At 42.1% G+C, this 16,778-nt stretch overlaps 2 protein-coding genes across 3 annotated transcripts in view; both read left to right on the forward strand.

Moving 5' to 3' along the window:
- LPGAT1 (lysophosphatidylglycerol acyltransferase 1) overlaps positions 1-7,090 on the forward strand; it is a 66,702-nt gene extending 59,612 nt beyond the window's left edge. For both annotated transcript variants that reach the window (XM_009472972.2, XM_087773908.1), the window contains exon 7: positions 1,174-7,090. In XM_009472972.2, the coding sequence (XP_009471247.1) occupies positions 1,174-1,325 (152 nt within the window). In that variant the 3' untranslated portion in view covers positions 1,326-7,090. The remainder of the gene's footprint in view (positions 1-1,173) is intronic.
- A 2,018-nt stretch (positions 7,091-9,108) lies between these two features.
- NEK2 (NIMA related kinase 2) overlaps positions 9,109-16,778 on the forward strand; it is a 36,459-nt gene continuing 28,789 nt past the window's right edge. The window contains exons 1-2 of the mRNA XM_087775483.1: positions 9,109-9,509; positions 14,243-14,307. The gene's annotated coding sequence lies outside the window, so the exon portion shown is untranslated. The remainder of the gene's footprint in view (positions 9,510-14,242; positions 14,308-16,778) is intronic.

Consider the following 16,778-nt stretch of genomic DNA (forward strand, 5'->3'; position numbering starts at 1 on the left):
GTTTGTTGGTTTTGGCGTTGTTGTTGGTTTTTGTTTTAATTTTAAGAGCATTCATACAGGAAGAAAAGCTTTGTCTTAAATGCTTGATTGCAATTCCTCCAGTGATTGCATATGTGAAGCATAGAGAGAAGCTGCTGATGGTGTCTAATTGTCCCAAATTGCGTGGTTTCTCAGATTAAAAATGCACCCTGCTATATCTTTACTCTTTGAATCATTCATCTCTTGTTCTTCTATGGGTAGTTGTGACTCCATAATGCTGCAGCAAGTACATCATCTTCTCTGGTATATTTAGAGTTCTTATATCCGCTGTTCAGGATTAACAACAACAAAAGTGGTTCGTATCATCTAGGCTCTGTGCATCTCAGTAAAGTGTAACGCAAGCTATTGAATATGCTGATGTAAACATGTGCAAACAATTTGCTTATGATCATAAAGCTCTGATGTATTCAGACACATGTAATTTAGTGTTGTAAGTCAGAAAAGGTCAAAACAGGGAAAAATGAATTTTTTAATTGTGTCAGCTGTATCTCCTGCCAGTCTTCCTCATCTAAACAGGCATTTCAGTAAAATCTTTCTGGAAAACTGCGTGGCAAATGACAATGCTTCCTGAGTCTGCGTGATTGACTGGCCAGTGGATGTGCAAACGTGTGGAAACTGTTGTTTAAAAAAAAAAAAAAGTGTGTGTGTATATTAATATTTTCAAGAGGAACCTTGAGGATGTATGTGTGTTGCTTTTTCGCAGTATACAAAATCATTACCAAGCAGCTGTAAAGTTTAATGTGGAATCCATTCAATTTGATCATACAGATGTTAATAAAACTTCAAAAATAACACAGAAAACTTAGCTGACAGCGGGATCTCCCTGTGAAGGTTCAATACAATGGGGATGGCTGCTTTTAAGAAATGCTTTGAAGTTTATGCTTAACGTTTATATCCAAATGAAATGAAAATTGTTCTTGATAATGAAGATAAGGGGGGTTGTTTTTTTATTTTCTTGAAGATAACTGATAACGCCGGAGAATCTTTTGAAAGTTTAGCAGCGTAATACAGAAGTAACCGATTTAATTGTTCGCAGGCACTGTTGCTGGGACAAGCAGTGACGGTAAAGAATCGTGCATGAAGGCTGTCGTTCCTGCTGCAGAAGCGTTAAATATGTTTTCTTTTCTCTTTTAGGAGCTTTTCCTCCGCCGCAGGGTCAAACAAAAGCTATTTCTCGGGAGATGACCCTCAGTAACCTGTGGCTAGTCGGCATACAATCACTTGCGTTTTTGTCAGGCGGTATGTGGTACTGCATCTTTCAGTATTTTTATCATTGCCTATTTTAGAAGTGGAATGGGACCTGAGGACACAATGGCAATCCAGGCTCTTGCAAACGGATATCATGTTGTATGTGCAAATGTGAATATTGAAGAGCAAAGGAAAATACTGGACGGACTCTTTACCTCTCTTTGGGGAAATTTTAAACTCCACTAAAAGTGAAGATCAGTAACATAGTGACCTGATGATGTATTATTTTAAGAATTGTCTGTATTTTTAAAAATGTATACTCTCACCCACACTTAAGCAAATTCAGCATTTGGACAAAAGGTGCAATCGTACAACCACCGTAGAAGAATGTCTGTGACAAGAAAGCTCTGTCACCGCAAGTATTTCTTGGCATTGTAGTTAGAGCTCAGAAAATTCAGCAACTTGTCTCTTCAGCAGTCTGTGCAGCATTGGTGTGGTAGCGATTCCTCATGTGCACAAACTTGTACTTCATTGCAACTCATCGTGCTGGAGTCAAAGATGCTCGCCAGAGCTGGTGGCGGTATCTTTGCGGCTACGCAGTCAGCAGTTGTTGTATTAGACACATTGATCTAAAACCAAGACCCAAATAAGATCCAGCGTCAGGTGTGTTCCGTGAGGAAGCAGTCCTCAAAAAAGCATTGCAGCATCGTGGTGTGATGACAAGCTATCCACCTTTGATCAATCAGCCCATCCCTGCTGTGGTCTTACCATCAGCTCTCCAAATTCTGTGTGCTACCAGTATCCCGTATTATGAGGAAGCTTGGAAAATGTAAAGTCACTTGCTGTATTTTCCCTTTTTGTTCAGGATGCACCTCAACGATCGTTACCCGTTTTCAAAATGTACTTTTAAAGGTGAAAATACAGCGAAGGAAAGACGTAAAACTTAGGGAATGGGGGAAAGCTTTATTTGTCGCGCGCTGGAAGCCAGAGCAATCCTAGCCATTTCTGAAGGTCTGCTGGTGCTGCTGGTGATTTTTAGCCACCTTTGTATTTTGTACGCTGCAGTCCAACCAAGGTGACCTTTGAGTGGTTTATAGAGGCCTTTTTCTCCCCGCTAGTTGCAACAGCGCTAAATATACTCGTGGGAGAGTTTAAATAATTCAATGCCAACCATCTTAATGTTTTGCTAAGGAGTAATAGAAGAAGAACTAGTTTCTTAAAAAGAAAAAATATGTATAACTGCTGTCATAAATCTATAGGAAGATACTGCTGCAAACAAAAAAAGTAGGGTAAATACTCTGAATAACTACATGAAGGGCAGTAGGTAGCTCACCACTGGGCTAAAATCTTACTGGAGGAAGGAGGAGTTGAATTTAAAGGCAAACTGGACAGAAGACACTTCTAGATGTGTAACACAGGATACTTTTGAAAGGATGTCTATGATGTACAGTCTTACTTCCGGCAGGTCTAGTTGGCCTCGCGTTTATGTGATTATACGCAGATTTGAGAGAGCTGTTCCTAAAATAAAACTAATCTCTCTAAATACAAGCAGGATAGCCAGAACTTCAGATGTTGGCATACTGCCTTTTACAGAGTAATTTTACCGAGAACAAAGTAAGCCCTCGGTAGTTTTGGCTCCGAGTTAGCAATACTGATCCCCCTTCTCTCTCCCTCTCCTGCTACACGAATCACAGTTGGGTGGTGTGCAGAGTACAAAACCTGGCCAGCCTTTCCGTTGTGGGGGGAGCTGTGAGCATACCAAAATATGAGGCAATGCCAATTTCCCTGACTTAATGGAAAAACGCCTAGTCGCATGTGCCACCCCTGTCCCCCCAAAAGCAGCGGTTTGTATCCTGAGGTAGCTCCGTGGGGTGGCTGCCAAGTGATACACCGTCCGGAGTTCCCCTGCACTGGGAGTCCCCGCACTGACCTAAAAGAACCACTGCAGCTGGGAGGCAAGGGACGGTGGTTGCCTACGGCTTAATGGTTTAGGTAAGGTACTGTTTCTAAATCCCATCTCTTTACACCCAGTCACGCACCTGAATTCTGGTGTAACGTAAAAATCCATTTTGAAAAGAGGTGTGCCCTGAAAGGGAGGCAGTCTTGGGAGTGGTTTTTTTTTTCCTGTTGCTCTTGCTAAAGTACAGCTGATGGAATGAATGTATTTAATCTGCCATTTTACAGGAGGGCGTTGGGGCAGCCCAGCGCCGTTAACCGTGTAAGAGGTTATGTCCGCTGCACGTGGGCATAAACGGACTCTCAAAACTGCAAAATGCAGATGGCAAGCTACTCGTTTCTGTCCTGCGCCAGGTGGTTTGATCAGAACCACAGAGATGCCCGTAGTACAGCTGGTTTTATTTTGAGCGAGGACAGACTGGAGTGATATAAAAAGGGAAGTTTATATAAGCAGATTGCACAGCAGTAACTCGCACCAGGAGGTTGTTCTTTATAGACCCTGTGAACTCCATCTTAGAGCATCCTGTTTTTTCAAGTGCAGTATTTTTTTTTTTTTCCAGTGGATTGCAGTCAATAGTGAGTGTTCACATGCTGCCTAAAGAAATCAGTAATGCGCAATAATGTTTCAGATAATCATTTGATTTATCTGGTCCTGTTCATTTTCAGTTTGTTCCTTCGTAGTTCTTACTATTGCGAGACATGTGTTTTCAAGCACTGATTGTTGTTTTGGTAGGGTGAGTAAATAGCATTAGGTCTTAGGCTTCTTTCCTGCCTGCACTGAAAAATGTGAGGAGCGCCTGAGGTTGTGTTTCCATACGGCCGAGTTGCTGTCGATGACAGTGGAACGAAACCGTTGTTAAGAAACTCTGAAGTACCCTCCCAGCATGAACTTGGACGCTGCTTCGTGAAGGAGAATAAATTGGATAAAAGAAGTTTTTCCACGAAGGGAAAAACATAAAAAGTATACAATACATAGGAAATTTTGTGCTAAAAATACCACGCTGGTCAAGACTGGAGCTTAGCAGGCTAGTTTGTGAAACCTAAATTCCTGTCGGTTGCAGTTCGGTTCTGCCTTCTGGCAGTTGGCCGGCGTCACAGTTGGAGCGGGCGTTTTGCTGCGCCATCCGTGGGCTTCCTCTTCTGAAGAGTTCAAAATGCCTTTGGTAGAAAATGATGTTGTTGAACCGTACAGTTGATCACAAAAGGGTTAATTAATATAACTTTGAATTTCTATTCGGCGAGATATAATGGAAGAACGTATAAAATGATACAGAACGAAAAAATTACAGAAAAAACGCTAAGTGAAAGCTGTTGCGCACAGAAGTGAGAACATAGCGATTCAAGCGAATTGCGAATAAAGATGGTCCTCTGCCAGGGTTGCACACAAAACATCTGTACGTTTCTACAAACGTTCCTAAACAAATTGTTACAATTGAGACGATCCTAAAATCCTAACGGTTTAGCGTTTCTGCTCTTCGAATCCCCCTACGTGAAGAGTATCCGCCCATTCACCACGAGCAGCGTTTTCTTCAGTGCCCTTTGGTGCGTGCGCCTTCCTTACAGGTTCTCTAGTATTTTATGTACGGTTCTATCAAGCTTTTCAGCAATGACGTCTCTTGCGGGAGGGATTTTCTTTCTTTTTTTTTAAAGTTGCTCTCATCAGATTTCGAGAAGCAAGATTTCAATTTACCGTGCTCACTGGCAAATTAAAAGCTTCCTTCTCCCCCCCCCCCCCCCCCCCCAGCATCAAAAATAAGATGCATCTTATTGCAGTAAAAATACAGCGATCACTGTGGTACTGTTCATTATTCACTTGTTTTGCAAATGATGTAACTGGTTTTTTTCTGTCTGACACTGCCATAAAGTGCTGTTAACTTTTTTCACCTGTTTGTACAAGATAATACAGATACCGATCACTGTGTGTGACAGGATTCAACTGCTCCACTTTGCCTTGACATAAAATTTTGGGACCAAAGGTACTTAAAACTGGGATTTCCAAATCACGAGACCAGGGTTGGGTGTGTTCTCTTGACAGTCAGCTGGAGATTTTGCGGTGATCTGATACAATCACACAAAATAATGATACATCGGGGGCACTGTATTGTTTGGAAATAATGGAGCCATATGAAATAAAGAGTTATTTTGCAAAATTGCATATTTGATAGTTTTTACACTTTTTTTTAAAAAAAAAAGAACAATTGGAAGAGCAAAATTGAAACCACGCGCTGGTTTAAAATGTCTGTACACATTATGAACACTTCCGAGCAGCTTTATTTTTTCTGTAAGAACTGTAGACTACCTGGCTGTGATACAAAAGAAGTCTTTAAAAGGATTCTATGCATTTTAAACCTTACACCTTTTATTTTATCATTGGATAATGAAGTAATTATACAGTGAACAAATGTCCTATTGAAGTGAGTTAGTTCCTCAAAATTACTCTACAGTGGTGTTCATTTGGTATGATAAAACTTAGTTTTCTTGACGCCAGTTCTTTTCACCTCCCAATTTTCTTGTGCCCTCCTGTGTTACCTGCATTTTTGTTTTGTGTGGTAAAATGGATGCAGAAGCCTGTAGTGACTCTCGGTGATTTTGCAAAGGGCTGGTCGTGTTTGGAATTATTTTATTGAATTTATTTCATTGGATTTTTTTATCAAATCTTTCCAGCAGCCAAGATGTCTTTCAGAAATGTAGACAGATACCAGAAGCAGCATTTCTCTACAGAGATGGTGTCCCTTTTTTTTTTTTGTGTGTGTGTGTGTGTGTGTGGCAAAAATAAAGTTGATTTTTTTTCAAGATTATTTCATGTGCTTCTAATCCTTACTACATGAGATGATTTTCTTTGCTTGTATTTATTGTGCTTATACTCAGTAGATACACAGTCTCTGTTGTGCTTACCATAAACACAACAAATAGGGAAATAACACTTTGGTTCACTACACAGGTGCAGTATTAATTTGTGATAGATGCCGTTGCTTATTAGCGCTCTCATCGGGAAGGACATGGAGACAAATGTTTCTGTGCCAGACGTGGTGCGGGGAGGAGGAGTGGAGCAGTAGGGAGGAGGGGGGAAAGCAGCTTCTGCAGCCCTCGCTCACTCCCGCACCCGCTGGAAACTTTGCCGGCGCTGAGGCCGCAGAGTTTCTCCGCGGGTCGCTGCGCAGCAGTGATTCCCCTTGAGGTTTCTGAGAGTTGAGGGCACACCAAGAGCAGAACCTGGGCCCCCATCGACCCTGGATTGCCACCACCCCAGAAGGGTGCGAATCCAACCTTTTTGCGAACAAGGCTGTAATCGTTTTGTAGATGCGTATGGTTTTTAACAGTGATCTGTTTTTAAACAACTTCAGCTAGGCAAAGCAGTATCGAGTGGAACAGCGCCGTTTGTTCTGCGGCCCTGGCGTCTCTCGCTAACGATAGCTCTTAGCTCCGTGTCACCTTTCGTGTTAACTGCTGGTGCGTGCTACTGCAACATACAACAACGAAAAAAGGAACTCCTTGGAGCATAGTAAGACATCTTGCACAATTTCCAAAACAGCGCCATGGTTGTAGTTACGTCTACCTCTTTGTTTCCCTTCTGGGTTTTGTCTTGTTTTTCTGTGTGGTGTTTTTCTGTGGGGGGTGGGGGGGAGTGGGGAGGGAGACGGGGGGAGGGAAAACTTGAAATCTGAATATAAGACACTGGTGGGGGATCCAGTGCTTACCAGCCGTGTTGTCATATTGAAAAAGCCATTGTTTTTAATTCCTGCCTAGTATGAAATGTTTGTTTTAAAAAATCCTTCCTGACGGAAAGAAAAATGTATTTTTAAAAAGAAAAAAAATCCCTCTTTCGGCTATGAGAATGTCAGCTGTATGAGTTGTGACCATATCATGACATGCTGATCAGATATAAATAAATTTTTATCTCTCAGGACTCTTATCTTGTATTTTTACTCTTTTGGTAACTGTCACAGGTTTTCTGAAAGGATGCTCTTGCATTTTTAAATATCACAAATTTCAGCTGAGGCAGCCCATAAGGTATGTGAATGTCATGGGTGCACACTCTGGTTTACAAAGAAACATTTCTTGGCGCTTTAAAAAAAAAAAAAAAAAAAAGCGCCCTGTGAAATGCACTGAAAGGCTTGCTGCGGGTTAGCTCAGGGCACGGGGGAATTGCTGCAGTTGGGTTCCAGTGCCGGGTGTTTCTCTCCCTCTGTCCCTCCCTGCCTCTGCTGGGAGCTGCGAAAATACTATAAAACAGCGCGCTTAGCCCATGGGGCATGCAGAGCGAGTACGTGACTTTCTAGCTGGTTGTGAATGGGCGGCTTCCCTCAAAACAAGTTGCAGAGTAATGGGCAGAGCTGTCAGAACGGGGCTCGCAATGGAGAGGGAGTCTGAAGCGTGGGCGAAAACGGGCGCCTGAGATGGTCAGACGTGTTATGGGCTGTCGTTACCTTTCCTTTTGAGATCACAGTATCTCCTGCAAAAAAGTCTGTCTTGTTGGTATCTTTATAGAGACAGAATCCATTAGGGCTTAAATTTCCCATACGTCCTTAGGTTCTCTGTGGAATAAGGAAGAGCTTTCTTCGGTTGGTTGTCCTTTCCGGTGTCAGTCTGGTTTTGTCCTGAGTTAGCCAGTTTGTTTAAGACTTCTCCGTGAGGTTGGAGAAGTGATACACCAGGAACTTCAGAGCAGCTTGTGCTAGCATCTGGTGCAGCTGAATAAAGGTGCTTATATTTTTTACTACTTAAAAAGTTGTACAATTTGTTGCAAATGATACTATTGCACAAGTACTAAAGGCTGACAAGAACGGTTAGGTTGATCCGTGCGTATTAAAGGTGGCAAGGAGCTCGCTGGATTGTGATGTACAGATTTTTTGGAAAATTGGGAAAATGGACGTTGCGACAGTGATAAATAAGATCAAACTCCAGGTCCGTGCAATGAGCAAGTAATAAGGTAACCTCAGTAAGGCCAGTCAGCGTGGCTTTGGGAAAAAGCACCAATGGCTTTGCTAAACAAAACTACAACACTAAACTTGATGAGATGGCAAATGTGGCTGATTATTGTGTGACGGAATATAGGTGAGGCTTTGTAATCTCACTGGAGAATCTGAAGGAGAAAAACTATAAAAGGTCAATTTATAGTAAATTGCTTTTGAAGAGAAAATTTTCCGTTTGCAGTTAACTAGTATAATTCTCTGCAGATCTGTTCAATGATATGTAATATTTTCATAAATGATAGGAAATAAAATACAGGTTTTTTTATTCTACCACTTTGTTATTTATGAGGACAAGTCACGGAGTAGTCCACATCACTTAGCAAAGAGTGTTTGACATTAAGCATAACAGAGGGAAAAGGAAGGTCATCAAGCCACGAGGATTAGATGAAGAGTCTGCCAGGAAGAGGAATTGTCCCAGAAGACAAGAATTGAGAGACTCTGGCAACTGATGGCTGCATGTGAGTTTCCCTCATAAATAAATACATACCTAGGTATAAATAAAATGGCGGGTTTGACCCTTTGAGCAGATATGCCAAGTTGGAGCAGAGGGCAGAAGGATTTCTGTCCGCAGCATTAGCGAGACCGTATGTTGAATATTGACACAAAATGGCTAGACAAGATGGAAGAAAAAAATCTCCTAAACCAGGCTTTCCCTCCCGACAGTGTCCTTGCTTCTCGGTTAGGCATGGCTGGCTGGCCGACTTTGAGTTGAAATAAATGCTGCCCAGTCCCTTGGTGAGGTTTTCTTCACCGCGGAGGGGTGGCGGGCTGCTCACTGCTCCTTCCGGCTGACTTGTCTTTGGTGAAGCTGCACCCTCCCAGCTCTGAGCTATGGCTCTCGAACTCATCTGCTTGTTACACCCTGGACGTTGTTTTTTTTCCCTCGCCCCACAGTCTTAGTTGGTTTTTAGGGAAGAATCGTTCCCCTTCATCCACCGGCTCTCCCCTCAGAAGCAGCAGACTCCGTCACACACGAGGTTAGAAGCTGAAACTTCAGGTTCCGATGCAGCGATGTTCAGCAGTGCCGCCTCCCCTACCACCGGCGAGTCCAGTCAGCACGCCTGTGTCCTCCTCCTTGCGCTTGTCTCCTTCCCTGAGGGGGAGGTGATGGGCCAGCCTGCCAGTGCTCTCCTCCGCGGTGAAGCTGCTGGGTTTTCTTTTCCCTCCACGCTTTTGAAAACACTGAAGATGCTTTTGTTGTTGTTGTTGTTCTTGTTGTGTTCCCTTATTTCTGTGTTTCTCTTAGGCTGGTGCGCTGGGTCTTCCTCATCAGCAAGTATTTGAAGGGGAGAAACCCGGACCTAGTAGATAGGGGCTGTCCTTCTGCTCCTGCAGCTTCAAGTGCCCAGCATGGTATGCATCCTTCCGAAAATGACTGCCTTCCTCCACCGGTCAAGACATTAATTTTCCTGCATTGAAAATGCCAAACTTAAAATCTGTAGAACAGAATTGATGGCATGGGGTTGGTTGGTTTTTTTTTTTTGCCACTTCTTTGACTAAATACTCCCTTGCAGCTGGTAGAAGTAGTGGAACATTTTATGTGCAGTGCTCTGCTCTGCTACGCCACGCCATAGCCGATGACTTACGGGGCCTACGCTTGACAAGCACAATTTTAAGAGCCTTCAGAGCTGAACCTCATATGCTATAATTAGGGTGGCATTGTTTTTCCAGGAAGTTTCTTAGCCAAAACTGATGACAAAAATAAGTATAAATATTATTTTAATAGACCAGTAGAGTCTTCAAACTAAGCTTTGTTAATTGCCCACAAGCCTGCAGTAATATTTGCTGAAACAATGTCAATTAACCAGTGCTGGTTAATTTCTGGCAAATAGATTTTCTCCCGCTTCTGTTTATTCCAGTATTGAGTATTGATTCCTGTGTCACTTTAAAGTTGTAGCTGATGGGTTCTGTCACTCCAGCCATTGCCCTACCGTAATACTAATAAGATACGGTATGGGGTTTATGTTTGCACTGTATTTTTTATGTAACATTTAGAACAGTAGTGTGTGTTGCAGACAGCTAAGTGTTGGCTAAGCAAACAGAAGAACGCTTATGGGAGGACAGTCTCCAAAGGCTGCCTGTAACACCTACCACCGTGTGCCCCTTACACAAGTCTCTCAGCCTGTAACACCTACCCCTTACACAAGTCTCTCAGATACGCTGAGAGAAGGATCCAGATGAAGATCGATTTTCAGCATTAGTCGTTGAATAAACCTTCCCCCCAGGCACCCACAAAATGAAGCTATACCAGTCCAACCCCTAAAAAACTCCAGACAGAGCCAATTAAAGCTACCAAGGTAATCCGAAAAAACTTATTTTAGTGAAAGAATAAAGTCAAGTCTGCTTAGTTTATCCATGAGTAAGTAAAATACAATTCTATTCTGTACAAGTACTCGGCAGGTGCTGCCAGTCACGGACTCCGGTATGGAGGAAAAGGTTTAAGATGCAGCAGTTCAGTGTAGAATGTAGCCGCATTCGGGATGAGGAGGGGGAAGGAAAGCCCCAGCTTGGGTATGTGTTCGGTTCCCCATCCCTCAAGTCTTGAAATCAAAACTGTTGTCTTAAATATTTTATTACAGAGCTGAAATAGAAGTAGGTACTGTTTAGCCTCATTACAGCGGGAGGTTGTGACCTATATTACGCAGGTAACTAGACTAGGCAATTGTCATGATGGGTTTTGGCCTGAAAGCCTGTGAAACTTATGATTTTATTAGTAGCTAGATGGCCAATTCTTTTTTTAGGCTTTTAACTTCTCAACCCAATGTTTCTGTTTTCTGCTCCAGGCTTACAAAGACCCCGATTCTGCAATAAATAGCAACAAATCAAATACTAATTTTTCAGACTACCTAATAACTTTCATGTTTGGAGTTCACTATTAAAATGCCTGCCTTCATTATGCAAACAGAGAGGATAGGAGCTGAACAGGGAATCAGGCCCCAGGTATGTCTGAGCCGTTATCCTCACGCCCAGAGGAGCCAGGACAAGTGCCTCAGGCAAAATTGTAAGAATCCCTGGAGTGGACAAGCATCGAATAACCTTGCTATATATAGGGATTCTTCCTAATCCTTCCATTAGAAGCTGGCTTAATGTCCGGCCCGCTGAAATTTATATCCCTGTTTTGTTTTCCTTTTAGTTTGCCTCCTCAGTGTCGGTTTTGTTTTGTTGTCCTGCTACGTTTTTGAGCCTGGGGAGGTCAGTGAGTCCTGCAGGCCACTTACAAGCTCTTTCAAAAGTCCACTTTGTTTCAGAAAAAGCTTCGTTCGTTATAAATGATTTGTCTTTGCATTGGTTGTTCCTTCCCTCGTGTTCCGAGAGGTTTAAAGAAAAAAATCCCTGATGCAGCTTTTTTTTTCTCTACTTTTCTTAGTTTTACATACCTCTGTCAGTCTACCATGACTGAAGATTCCTCTGAATTATTTAAATTTCTGTTCTCGTTCTGGTAGATCCATCACCTGCAGAGTTAAGTTCCTTCTGCTTTTTATTACAACATTCAGAGAACTGATTTTTCTCTCAGTGTAATTTATTTAAATACTTATTTAAATACAGTTTGATGGTGAGAGGATTAGATTTATTAATGGATTTACCATTAGTGATTCCTGACTCCAGTGAAACATATAGAAATCAAACAGTAAATATGTTACCAGCTACAGCAAAAAATCTACTGCCAATAGTTTTCAATTTTCTGCACAAAAATACACACATGTAATTTTATTGCATAGCGAAGAAGACTAAAAAGATAAAGTTGTTCCATAAGGTAAAGTGAGCAAACAGGGAATTTACTTTCTTCATCCTAGTCTGTCTTTCTTTAAAAAACAAAATGAAAAACACTCAAATGAGGTTAAGTTTAGTAAACTTCTGTTGGTGTCTCCCTGAAATCTTTGAGAGCCAAGCAGTTGTTCATAGAAACCAACATGCTGCTACCCTGAACCAGAGCCGCTGGTCGAGAGCTCTCCGGGGAACAGCTCTGTCTCCCTAAAGGATCTATGAGAAGTTGGCCTCTGATTTTTTTTTTTTGTGGCCCTTTAATTTATTATATGAAAATAAATCCAAAATATTCAGTTAAGCCAAAGGGTGAGGATGTGGAAAAAATACACATTACTATGCAAAATATTTATTTTCTGGTTTGCATGTATCTCTCCAGCACTTTGTTGTGTCAGGAGGTGTTATATGTGCTGTGCGTGGTAGTGCAGGCAGCACAGCAAACCTGGGTGCGTTACGGGTAGGTATCACAAGGTCAGAAGTGCCAATTGCGCTAATTAGTGCAATCCTGAGTAAGAACAGTTACATGACTTTATTTTTAATGAGCACAAGGATTATGGGAATTTAGGTAGAACAATAATCTATTTTTATCTCGTATTTTGTAAGCTCAGATGATGAGTCAGGAATAAGCTGCATAGTAAGAAAGGCCCGAGCCCTGGCTAAATGAACAGAAGTGCAGGAACAAGAAGTTCCTTGCTTCGCAGCACTGCACGGAAGTCTCCAGGTTATGGCAATAACCCTTACTTGATATTGAAAGTGTGTGTTACGGTGACAAGGTAATGTACAAGTCTGGCACCCACCTAGGAAATTTAGTATGACAAGATTTTTAAATTTTTTTTTAATACGTCGGTGTTCACAAGTCAGGAGGGAAAGAAAATACATTTTGCTAACAGTTAATTATACTTCTAATTGCTGCATCATCTGCTATTGAAGGTTAAGAAGGCTAAAACTGTTAAAAGGAAAAAAAAAAGCAACAATAAAAAAGGAGCTGTAGAAAGCTGCAGCTTTTCAACTGATCAGTGCTCTATGTCATAATCTGGCAAAAGGGGTACAAGCTTAATGTTTTAACTTTGTCAGGGATTCTTTAAAGACAGTTGATGGTTGGGAGGAACAAGAGATGCCCAGTCTGTTGGGCGTGACTATCGTCATTACTGTATATGGCACTGGATTACAGAATGCCCCAAGGCGTCAGGCACCACGTAGCAGTTTCATGGGCTACAGGCTGAAAGGAAACCAGAGCAAACTCAAACAACGAGGCTCCTGTGCCTAAACCTGACAACTGAATAAGCTACAACTGAGAATCCATTTCTGGCTCTTTGTAATGTGTCCTATCATGCTTGGGGTTGCATTGATTTTTAATTATGATTCTTATAAAAATAATTAAAAATAAATTATTACATAATTTTAAAGCATTGTGCTTTTGTGACGGGACTACATGTTGTTAATCCAAAATGATTTAACACTCATATATTCCAGAATCAGGATGCAAGTTAGTACATAGACTTTCTCCCTAGAAAGACAGTGGTCTTGTTTAATTGAAATACAATTAAAAGAAAGAGGGGGGGGGGGGGGGGAAGAAAAGAAGAAAACCCCACCCCACATTGCTTTGAAATGGGAGCCTGTGCTCTTAGATCACTGCTGTCAGTATATGCCTCGAAGACAGCTGGGTGTCAGTTACTTCAGACCTGTTACTGTGATGGTAGCTGTTACTTAAGATGAAATTAATGAGCAAGCAGTAAGGTGCGTGCAGGTGCCTTGAGTATGTGTTTCCATAAGGAGCAGGCGCCGACTTACATGTTCACGCAAAATATATGTTCTCTGTGCGGAAAGGCTACACACTGAGATTTGCTTACTCTTTCCTGCCTTGTGCACTGACTGCTAGTAATTAAATCAAACATCGAAGATGATATCTCCTTTTTGCTAGGAAGACATTTGCATTTCTGAAAAGCTGGAGGCAGGCAAATTCAAATCAGTGGGAAAGTCGAAACAACTTTCTACATCTTGGGAGATGGAAAAGGGGACTCGTAGCTTTTAAAGGTTCCTTAAGTCTCATTTAGAAAAGGATGGGGATAGAAAGCTAGCTTGCTTCTTCCACCTGGGGTCTCTTTGCAAACACAACCTAGCCTGGAAAATACACACTAGGTTAAGCGGGGAGGCCCAGCATCCACAGTCTGTCAGCTTACTACCTGCCCTTGAATTGAATTCAGGATGGGGTTCAGAAAAATAAAGTGTGACTCTCCTGTCTTTATAAACCATTATAAAACCTTTCACTTTTCACACTTAATTTGCTTTTATCCCTGCCTGACCAAAGTTACGTGTGTTTTTAGGATGACTGGATCTCACGAGGGCACCATCTCCTTGGATATGCGATTCTGAAAACTGGAGCACTCGGGTAGGTCCTTGTATTCCAGCACATTTTTCCAGGTGGTTGAAAAGATAATGAAGTGCATCCCCACTATGCTACATGAGCTGGTTGAATCACTTGCAATACGAGGATTGGTGTGGAAAGAATATTTTCTGGTGATTAATCTTAGTTGGGAAAGTAGGGTGAATCCTGGTATCCTATAGGGATTTATAGTAACAGTTGATAATTTAGTCTTTTTTAGGTATTACATAGACCAGGATTTTTCCTATATCAGAATGTGGCATTAATGTCAGCAAAAGTTAAACTGGGTCTGATTTGAACTGTGCTGCTCTTTCCTCAGTCAAGCAAATCCCCATGGTACTAAAAACTGGGTGATGTAACATTTGGATTGCTATTTCATGCCCAGGATGCTGTTTTAGGTTGAAAATAAAAAGCTTAAGAGCACATGGAGAAAGTAAGGTTTAGCGTGAAGGATAAAATGATGGTTTCAGCTGTGCACAAGGCTGTGGGCTGCTTGCTGGCTATTGTTTGTACTCCAAACAAAGAGTTGCCACAAACATAATTTCACAGGCCAGCCTGTAGGAGAGTCTTGACTTTCGGCGAAGTCCACAGTTCCTTTAACATGGTAATCGTCTCCGCTAAACGCTTCCCAAATGTAAAATCCTTCCAGAAATTATCTGTTACAGCTAGAGAGAAACCTGCTATTTCTATCTAATTTTCTTTTGAAGGTTGGAGAACATTTCTAAAAGAACAGCTTGTAGCCAGCAGCTGCACCTGGATTGCCTTACTATCTGAATAGTGCAGAATGACAGCATTGCCTCGCCTGCTGCGGTTCTGCAGAGGCTCTGCTACCTCAGTCCTTCAGGACACCGAGTATCTTTCTTCCAACTTGCATCATCAGTGGAAGTTTCCAGTACTGAAATGTCAGAGTCCTTCATCCCCTCCAAAAGGAGATGTATAAATAAGAGGATTATTACACCTGTGCTGAGATTTTTGGACTGGACGTTTGTTATTTTAAAAGATCTTTCAAACTCATTGCCGTCATTAGTTTTCTCTGGTGATGTAGCTGTTACGTTCACCTGATCTGTGGCAGATATCAGGTATTTGCTAAACTGACTATCAACCAGATTTACTAGGGAGGCCCAGGCTTCCGTGGCATTGGCTTAGCATCTGTACTGCATTCTGTGCTGGCCCAAATAGGAATTTCTCAGACCAATAGCTGTGGGATCTTGAGCTTGTGCTCAAGCAGTAACTGAGAGATTTTACAGTAAACGTTTCAGCTAAACAGCCAACGAGAAGCTGCTCTCTTGCTGCTCTCTTGCTAGCCCTACTTTCTCCTTGCCCCTGTGCCATCCCAGGGCTGGGGAAGAACCCTGCTGACAATGTTCTCTCTGGACTTTTAGCTAAGTAATGGCTCGTACTTAAGCCTCACGTGAGGAGAAAGCTCACTTACTTATCTCAGGACTGCACAGAAAGTAAAGAGGTGGGAAGGTACTTCTATTCAGCCATGACACATACCTACAAGAAAGACTTAGAAAGATATTTAGAGACTGCAATTTGCTTTAACGTTTGCATAAAAATGGAAACAAAAGGCAGTAAGTGCATGTGTGGCAAAATTAAAAAGAAGAGTGGCATTTACAGCTGCTTAGTTTAAAGTGATGACTAAACATGACGTGAGGGATGCATTACATTTTTGCACTGTACTGGAAAGTCTTCTCTTCCAGCTTTATAAAACATGTTTTTATTTTAAGGGATTAGGAATCTAGGACTAGCATTAGTTATGTATAGAGCAAATGTTAGGGCTAGCAAATGTGTGGAGGTGTAATTCCTGTTTTATATTGTGTAATGGCTTTTTCTCAACAGAAGATGTGTCAGGGAGGGAATGAATTTCAAAGTAAATGCCAGAGGCTGAAGTTGGGACACCTGGTTGCCTAACTTGGGTGAGATGCCCTGTGGAAGAGTACTGCTCAAACACAGTCTCTCAGACCAACTCAAGTCTACATCACTGGGTAATGTTTAAAGCACAATCTGCAATCAGTTCCTAGCGATGTGTGTAGTCAGTGAAAAGCAGCCTCTGAAGCTGCCTGTTCATAGCAGTGCCTCTCCTGCCTGCAGTACTGGCTCCCCGCAGGTTCCCCAATGGATGGGAGCACTGAGGTCTTAATTCATGGTCCTTATTCATGTCCTTATCTGTGGCAGATGAAGAGCTTACTACTGCACCTCTCGGTTTCCCTGCTAGTGGTGACCGCTACATGAAAAAGTTGTAGATGGGCAGTATGCCTTCAGATGTTACATTCAGAGTGTGGCATATTGATTTGAATGGGCCCTGATTTCAGTTTGTATTAACACGCCAGGCCAAGAACTGAGGCAGCAGAGGGCTGACTAATAATGCTTGTCAGATCTCACTGGACTGGTCCAAGAGGTTACCAAACACAGAGCTAGAGGAGGAAAAGAAAGGTTGAAGGAAGAAAAAAACCAGACTTTAGGACAAGGGTCTG

This window comes from Nipponia nippon, unplaced genomic scaffold (assembly GCF_047370975.1).
Source record: "Nipponia nippon isolate SJK-2023a ecotype South Korea unplaced genomic scaffold, ASM4737097v1 scaffold_4, whole genome shotgun sequence".
NCBI lineage: Eukaryota > Metazoa > Chordata > Aves > Pelecaniformes > Threskiornithidae > Nipponia > Nipponia nippon.